Genomic DNA, 8,501 nt, shown 5'->3' with positions numbered 1-8,501 from the left:
GGAGCAGAGGCAGGGGCTGTATTTCCACGGTAGCGTGCCGGGGGCTGATTCTGCTCTCAGTTTGGCCTGTTTGGCACTTGGGACCACTTCTATTGATGCCGCTTCGCTGAAGTCGGGGCAGGGAGGGATTGGTATTGACCTCCGCTGGGTGAGGCTGGTGGCACCTGAAATGGGTCCGGGGGGGGATTCACACCTGGATCGAGCCAGAATCTCCCGGCTGATCTCAGCAGCAAGGTCAATCCAGAGTCACTCCAGTTCCACTCACTGCGGAGTTCCCCCGGGGTCCAATTCAGAGTTGCCCCACTGGCACCACACTAGGGAACTGAGAGCACGGGTGATTTCTCTGTCTCGTCTGGACTCTTGGAATAAACTTGCAGGGAAACGTGGCAGCGACACCGGTCGGCTCCTTTTAGCTTCCCGGAGCTTTGCTCAGCCGGGTCCCCCCCGCGGCTCTCACAAGCTGAGCTGGAGAGGGGTCCCGGTTACTGCCAACGGCTCCTATAAAATGACCAGCACTTTTTTTTTGTTTTGTGAATACTATTATTATTTGTACAACTGACCTGCTTTTCAACAGAAACAGGATCCAGCTTCAAGTCCTGCTCCTCATAGGGGATTTGCTGCTGGATTCAGAGTGATGTGAAGCACACCCACAAAAGGCTCAAGGGTTGCCAGGCCGGGCTCCTAACCCCCTTCGACGGTGACAGGGCTGTTTAACCCTCACCCGGGCCGTTGCCAAAAATCTGGCATCACATCAGTGAGAATCAGGAACCTCTCTGTTGGCAATGCGTCGGAGTCCTTGTCCATCCGTGCACCTGGAAACCAGTAGCTTCTTTCCCAATGAATTTGGAGTCACTTGCAGAGATCAGCAACTTCAGTTCGCTGCGGGTCTGCCAAGCAGATAGAGACCAGATTCATCCCATCCCCAGGGCGATTCTCAGCCAGAGCAAACCGAACCTTTGGCTCGGTCATGGCCCAGCCCCCCCCCGTGTCCCCAGGACCCCTTGAGCCTTTCATGGGTTTTCCTTAATGACCTTTGCATTCTCTCATCAGCATTCAAAGTGCTGCATACATTGGGGTTTTGTTTTCCCACGTACCTGGGTGCTACAAGACTTCCCGAGTCACCCGGTCTACAAAAAAACCCCACAAAGCTCTATAAATAAACCAGCCAACCACCCACAAAAATACCTTAGCATTTGCCTTGATTCACTGACTGTGGGGGCACTCTATTGAAAGTCCATTCCTTGTTATATGGTTTTGGGGATTTTTTATAATTTGGGAGGGGGTCTTTATTTTTTTTTTCCCATCATAGGAAACCTAGAGTTGGGATTGATGCTATTGGAAGCAGATCACGTGTTCCATCCAGGTATTTCATCTCTCCGGCAAAAGAAAGGAATAAAAATAAAATAAACTAAAATAATAAAGCCTGAGAGAGAACTGAACATAGAGAAGTAGAGTTAGGCTCGTCTGAGTTTTGAGGCATATAGTAAAAGGGGAGAAGGAAAAAAAAGTTAAAATAAAGTTAAACAAAAAAAAAAATTAAAATAATGATGTTGCACAACTTGTAGAAAACAAAGAAGGGAAGGGGTTAATGTATTAAATGTGCTAAATTACATTAAGAACTTAATTTTATTAAAGTATTATTACTTAAGAAACCTGGCGTCTTGTCTTCGTTCTCTCCCAGGGACACCTATCTCCACTTTGGGGTTGGAGAACTGTAAGGAGGAGCCAGCAGCATGTCCTCGTTGCCAAGAAAGCTAACGGCAACATGGGCTGCATTGGTAGGAGCATTGCCAGCAGATGGAGGACAGTGATTATTTCCCTCTATTCTGCACTGGGGAGGCCACATCTGGAGTCTTGTGTCCAGTTTTGGGCCCCCCACTACAGAAAGGATGTGGACACACTGGAGAGAGTCCAGCACATGACAACAAAAATGGTTGGGGGCTGGGGGACATGACTTGTGAGGAGAGGCTGAGGGCACTGGGCTTATTTAGTCTGCAGAAGAGAAGGTGAGGGGGAATTTAATAGCAGCCTTTAACTCCTTGCAGGGGGGTTGCAAAGAGTATGGAGCTGGAGTGTTCTCAGTGGGGGCAGATGGCAGACAAGGAGCAGTGGGCTCCAGTTGCAGCAAGGGAAGTCAAGGTTAGTAGGAAAAACTCACTAGGAAGATGGTGAAGCGCTGGAACAGGTTCCCCAGAGAGGTGGTGGAGTCTCCATCCTTGGAGGTTTTTAAGGCCCAGGTAGACAAAGCCCTGTCTGGGATGATGTAGTTGGGGCTGGTCCAGCTTCGAGCAGGGGGTGGGACTGGATGTGACCTCCTGAGGTCCCTTCCCACCCTCATTTTCTTTGATTCTATTAAAGGCTTGTGACTCTACTTGCCGTGTTGGGGCACAGACAAACAACACACTTGCCCCTCGGTGTTGTACACAGATGTGAGTTACTCCAGGATCTGGAGCAGGCAGCACTCCTGGGCCATAGGAGCAAGTTATAGCAAGGAACAGTGGGTTTTGCACTGAGCAGACTACCCCGGGCTAGGAGCAGATATGTCACTTCCATGCAACAGCAGCCTTTGCCCCAACTAAGAACACCCGCGCAGAGGTTTAACGCTGTTTCATGAGCTAATTCAGATTAACACAGTCCCGAGCACTGCCAGGCAGACGAGGCCTCAGCGCATTAGGATCCTAGGGGCTGAGACCCCTAAGGGGGAGGCTGGGACCTTCCATCAGCTTTGCATTTTCAAGGGTAATGAGCTCACCCCTGCCTAGCACCCAGCCCCTGCCCAGCAAGATGCCTATGTTGCACCCACCTGTTCCAGCAGCTTCTTCCCAGCCCGGATGAGTCACCGGCCAGGATGGATCATGATCACATTGCCCTCCTCGCTGTCCCTGGCCTGGCACTGCCGATGGACCAAGCCGTTGGTGGCTGGGGCGACGTCACCACTTGGCACTGGATGGCAGCACAGGCAGATGGCAGCAAGAAGAAGGTTGTGTTTTTGCAAGCTGGCTCAGCACACAGTCCAGTACCATCCCGCAGCTCTGTGCAGAACTGGGCACGGCCCTCAGCTGAAATGCGGCTGCCTCTGGGGTGCATGTCTGTGCCATGCTGTGCAACCATTCAGGAGCCCGCCTGTGCCATCTGAGGACCTCCCCTGGCACCGTACTGGAGGGTGAAGGGAGTAGTGGAGCTGCCTGGACACCCTGGAGCTAGGGCGCTCCAGCAGGGTGTCTGACTCATTTGAAGCCACTTTGGGTGCCCATGCACATGGGCTCCCCATAATTGCAGTGACTGGTACCATCTAGTGGCATCCAGCAGGTACGACGACTCCAGTACCCTGCAAAATCATTGCCTTAGCAGGGTTTGGGGTGGAGAAGGGACATTTCTGCTTGCACCCCAGGAGCTGGTCCTAGGGTAAAGAAGCCCAGTGTGCTGCCAACCTGGGCCCAGGGGTCAGAGCTTTGCAGGGGACTCGCTTTGCAGAGCTGCTGTCATCAGGGACCGGCGGGCATCTCTACTTACTGCAAGCCTCAGCTGCTGGAGTCACGTGATGTGGGAGAAACTCTCCGCTCTGGAATGCCCATCTGACACCATCCCCCAGATCTTTCCAGCAAGGGCCTGCCCTTACGCATGCCCTGCCTTGCTCCTTCCTGCAACCCCCTTGTGCCTCTCCACAGAGAGGATAACAGCTTGCTACTGCCACCAGCTCCTTCCCCACGGCTTGTGTCCTCAATACTGAAGTTCCCAGAGTTCAGACTAAACAAACTGGGGTGTCCCCCCACTCCCAACCCAATGCAGAGAAGGGGCAGCAAGGGAAGGAGCAAAATCCTTTATTTAATCATGAACAAACTTCTGACATCAGCACGACACCCAGCAGCACAAGGTGTAGGAGGGAGTGGGGGTAGGAAGCAACATGTCCTGACATAAGAGACATGTCTGCTTCTATTCCAGGATAAGTTGTTGGCTCCATCAGGGGGTCAGACCCTGGCAGGGGGCCGAGACCTGGCCCTGGAGCCATCCTCTGCAGCGTGTGCTGAAAAATCGATCTCCAGGGACACCCCAAAATGGAGTCCCTTGCCCCCCGCACCTTGCCCCAGTGGTGATCAGCTACTGGCAAGGGTGCCCATTTCTATTCTCGGCCATGCTGTGCTGGGATCAAGCCAACCTCTAGCCCAGGAGCAAGTGTAAAAAGTGCACAGGGCTCAGCCCACCAGGTGGGTCCAATAAAGGAAGCTGCAACCCGGCTCTAGCGGGTGCAGACTCCAGCCAAGGGCACCCCCCAGCCCACCCCAGCCCCTCAGGGTTGGGGTGCACCAGGCCTCACCCATCAGCTGCTCTATACTGGGCTCTGGCCAGAAGGGGCTTGGAAGCCCAACAAAGGGAGGAGGAGTGTCTTCTCCCCCCCCCCATTTTGTGTAGGACCTACAAAAACATGACCCTAGCAGCAAGGAAGAGGAAAGCATCTTCTGGGAAAAAGAGCATGGTTGCATTTCCCTAGGGCCTCTAGTAAATACAGAGATGCACAGGGCAGGAGGAGGGCAGGAGCCAGGACATTGGAAGAAGAGAACAGCACACAAGCCGTGGCCTCCTCACCATGCCCGGGGCAGGGCTGGGGGTCCAGGCTGCCTCCCTTTGCTGTCCCAACCCCAGTGGGCTCAGATGTTCTGGCAGCAAGGTGTCTGCTTGCCCTCTTGGTGGGTGGGCAGCATGTGGATGGGCTCGATGGTGGTGCTGGGCCCCAGCTCCAGCTCCGACTGTCCAGCCATCTGCTTCTGAGACACGATGCGGTAGATCTCTGCAGGGTGAAGGCAGTGAGGTTGAGGGGGAAGCCCCCAGCCCTGCCCCCTCTGCAAAGCCAGCAACTCACGCTGGTCCCGGGTTGGGTTTGGCAGAGGGGCACACGCAGCAGAGCCCCCCTTCCAATAGCTATGACTTAGTCGGAGCTGGGGAAACTGAGGCACAGAAAGGCAGCGAGTCTAAGAGAGCCCCAGGCATCCTGCCTCCCAGGTGCTAACCACTCAACTGCCTTTCCCTGGGTGTAGAGCTGGCTTGGACCCCAGCCCACCAAGCTCCAGCCTCCCCCATCTTTGGAGACCCCTGGCCACAGCCCCCTCCATCTCCCCCGCAAAGAGCCCAAAGAGAGAAGGGAGGCAGGGGCAGGTTGCCCAGTTCTGGCCTCACGGACTCACCTGTGAGGACGTTGTGGAAGGCCGTCTCCACATTGGTGGAGTCCAGGGCCGACGTCTCGATGAAGGACAGGCCGTTCTTCTCTGTGCGAAGCACAAGAGCAGGGCAGGAGTCAGACAGACAGATGGATGCATGCCTCCTGCTCCCATTATCCCACCCACTCCCCACCGGTCACCCCTAGGACAGCCTGACCCCCCTGTGCCCAGTGCCTGGAGCTGGAAGAGAACCTCCACCTGCTATACAGGGCCCATGACACATGGTAGGGCTATTCCCTTGCTACCCAGAAGATAGCTACACAGATGCCCCCCTCTAGGTTCCCAGGTAGGAGGGGGATGCCAGGGTGCAGCGAGGCAGAGGGTCAGGGACACGGACCTGCAAAGCTCTTGGCCTCATCGGTGGGCACGGCACGGAGATGCCGCAGGTCGCTCTTGTTGCCCACAAGCATGATGACGATGTTGGCGTCGGCGTGGTCCTGCAGCTCCCGCAGCCACCGCTCCGCGTCCTCATATGTCAGGTACTTGGCAATGTCGTAGACCAGCAGCGCGCCCACCGCCCCCCGGTAATACCTGCAAAGCGGAGGGGAGAGGGTCACAGGCTGCCCAGGGAAGAGGCAGGGCCAGGGGGGAGCCAGGACTCCTGGTTTCTAGTCCTAGCTCTGGGAAGGGAGCGGGGGTCTAGTGGTTAGCGCAAAGGACCTGGGTGCCTGAACTCCTGGGTTTTGTTCCCAGCACGGGGTGCAGGGAGGGGGTGATTGTGGGCAGGATTCCTGGGTCCTCTGCCATCGAGTCAGTGCAAAGCCCCCGGCATGCCTCAGTTTCCCCCTCCCCATGCACACAGGCTTCTCCCTGAAGCAGCCAGTGCAGCCCATTCACCATGCTGTTCCCCACCCCAGAATCAGCTGCATCGCAGCCCTGGGCAGAGCCTGACTCACGCTGAAGTGATGGCCCGGTACCGCTCCTGCCCGGCCGTGTCCCAGATTTGCGCCTTAACGGTCTTGCTGTCCACCGTGATGCTGCGGGTGGCGAACTCCACGCCAATGGTGCTCTTGCTCTCCAGGTTGAACTCGTTGCGGGTGAAGCGTGAGAGAAGGTTGCTCTTCCCCACGCCCGAGTCCCCTATCAGCACAACTGCGGGGGACAGGACAAGTGTGGGTTAGTAGCTGCCTGCATGGCCGGTGGCTCCGGGCAAGGATTAGATGTGGGAACTACCCCCAATCTTCCCAGCAAGGAGCCAGGCATGGATGGGGCTGTGAGGCTGAGGCTGGGGGTGGAGGGGAACGGAGGCACCGGGGGCTGGACAGTCTCACATCTGGGCTCAGCTGCTCCTCATTCACGCCCAGGAGACAGGTAACATTGTGGGCCCAGCTGCCCATCAGCAAGTGTGATGGGAAAGCAGCCATTTCCCCCCACCCTGCTGTCCGAGGATCGCTGTCACCACAAGGCCGCATTGCCTTGTGAATGCGGGCTAAGCAGATGACAGCTCGGGATTGCTGCACGGCTGGTGGAGCTGCTCCGTATTTGTGGCGACGGGATCCTGCAGTCCAGCCACCCCCATCCTGCCATCAGCACAAGCTCCCATGGCACTGAGGAAGCTGCACATGTAGGCGGGAGGCTGTGGCCTGCCCCAAAGGGACCAGAGGGAAACTGAGGCATGGGAAAGGAGAGGGGCAAGTTCTCTCCTCCAGCTGCAATGCTGCCTTGTGTGATCCGGAGAGATCCCCAGAGCCTGCTGCCTCCATCTGCAGCACCCCACAGCACCCACCGTCTTATCCTCACCAGGGACCCCCATTTCTCAGGCACCAATCAGGCTCATCAGACCCTGGAGGTATGCAGGTATCCCACAATCCAACCTTCTGAGAGGCAGCTCAGAGCATCCCAGGGCCCCTTCCGCAATGCCCCCTGCCTCGGCCAGGCCAGCTGGATGCTGCAGGGAGGCAATACCACCCACCGCGTGCTTGGCTTTCAGCTCTGAGCCTTCTTGTTCGTCTCCCCCCAGGGTTAAAGGGAGTCTCGCTGGGGACTAACCTCCTATTTGTGCCAGAGGAAGAAACCCCAGTTTGGACAAGGCAGAGAGAGACAGGTCCAAGAGGTCTGGTCTCTATGCTACTGGTTGGGCCGTGCTCACAAACCCCAGGAGCAGAGACCCTCGTGCCACCCAGCAAGGGCAGGGGCAACTGGAACCGGTTTGGCTGGAGAGAGGAAGCAAATCTTAAGCTGTCCGTGAGCAGGGGAGGTCTTATCCCAGCACCAATACCCACAGTGCAGCAAGGCTTCTGCCTCAGTTTTCCCTTTCTAGGGCAGGGACAATTGCAAACATCAATTAAATTGCTTTGCCAGGGCCTGTGAAGTCAGGAGGGCTGAGGTCAGGGCCAGGCTGTAGCAGCTTCTAATAGGAAGACCAGGGGTTTGGCAGCCTGGAAAATAGTCTAAAGGCACCCAGAGGATGGCAGGGACCAGCTACGCTGGGGCTTTACAGCTCAGATCCTCCTGCCACTGAAATCAAGGCCCCAGTGCCTGATCGGAAGGAGAATCACCACTTGATGTTTGCAGTATAGGGACTGTGACAGTTAAAGATTTGCACTCCCATCCCAAAGTGGGGAACACCCCCTCCCACTCCAAGATGTGCCAAGAGAAACAGAGATGAGAAAGGCTGGGAGTTTCCTCCTGTGAGGAGCTCAGCGATCCTGGGTTCGAGTCCCACCAGACCCAGCACAGAAGTAGGTCACAATTCCCTCCAGGCCTCTCTGCAGCAGGGGGATGCCCGTGTTTGCCAATGCCAGCAGTGAGGACAGTCACAGCCCCATGCTGGCTCAGGAGGGCAGATGGGAGCGGGGAGTCCCCACCTGCCCTTGACTGCGGGCCACAGGGCTGGCCTGGCGGCATTTTTGCTTGGGTGGAAAGAGGCCTGTGCGGCGCAGGGACGCTGGGGTTCAGGCCACGCCGGCTCCCAGAGCAGCACCGCAGCACAGACCGGTTTCCCAGGGGCCGCGGGCTGCACCGGGAAGCTGGACTCACCAGGGCTGTTGGCAGGGAAGTGCCTGAAAGGGAAGGTGAGTCACCAATGACTTCTTCCCCGCCCTGGCTCGGCAAAGTTTTCCACCCATCTTGTCCCCTCCCTTGACCTGCCTGCACCAATGTACGCGGGCCCCAGCCACCCCGAGCAGGCAGAGAATCTCCAGGCACTGACAGCAGTATGGGGCTTATGACACACAGTGGAGCAGGTGCAGGAGGGAGCAAAGACATGGGTGTTTTTGCAGGGATGTGGAAGAGGACATTTAACACACACACTTGGCGTGGAAGAAACCACCCCGGGGTGCTCCCTGA

At 56.6% G+C, this 8,501-nt stretch overlaps 1 protein-coding gene across 1 annotated transcript in view; it reads right to left on the bottom strand.

Moving 5' to 3' along the window:
- Nucleotides 1–3,805: 3,805 nt before the first annotated feature.
- Nucleotides 3,806–8,501, bottom strand: part of LOC102387293 (ras-related protein Rab-11A-like) — a 5,899-nt gene continuing 1,203 nt past the window's right edge. The window contains exons 2-5 of the mRNA XM_006032596.3: nt 6,110–6,305; nt 5,551–5,744; nt 5,181–5,261; nt 3,806–4,786 (exon numbers count right to left, since the gene is read on the bottom strand). Coding sequence (XP_006032658.1) covers nt 4,647–4,786; nt 5,181–5,261; nt 5,551–5,744; nt 6,110–6,305 — 611 coding nt within the window. The 3' untranslated portion in view covers nt 3,806–4,646. The remainder of the gene's footprint in view (nt 4,787–5,180; nt 5,262–5,550; nt 5,745–6,109; nt 6,306–8,501) is intronic.

This window comes from Alligator sinensis, unplaced genomic scaffold (assembly GCF_000455745.1).
Source record: "Alligator sinensis unplaced genomic scaffold, ASM45574v1 scaffold811_1, whole genome shotgun sequence".
NCBI lineage: Eukaryota > Metazoa > Chordata > Crocodylia > Alligatoridae > Alligator > Alligator sinensis.
The sequence above is the reverse complement of the archived record's forward strand: the minus strand, read 5'-3'. Positions and strand labels throughout refer to the sequence as shown.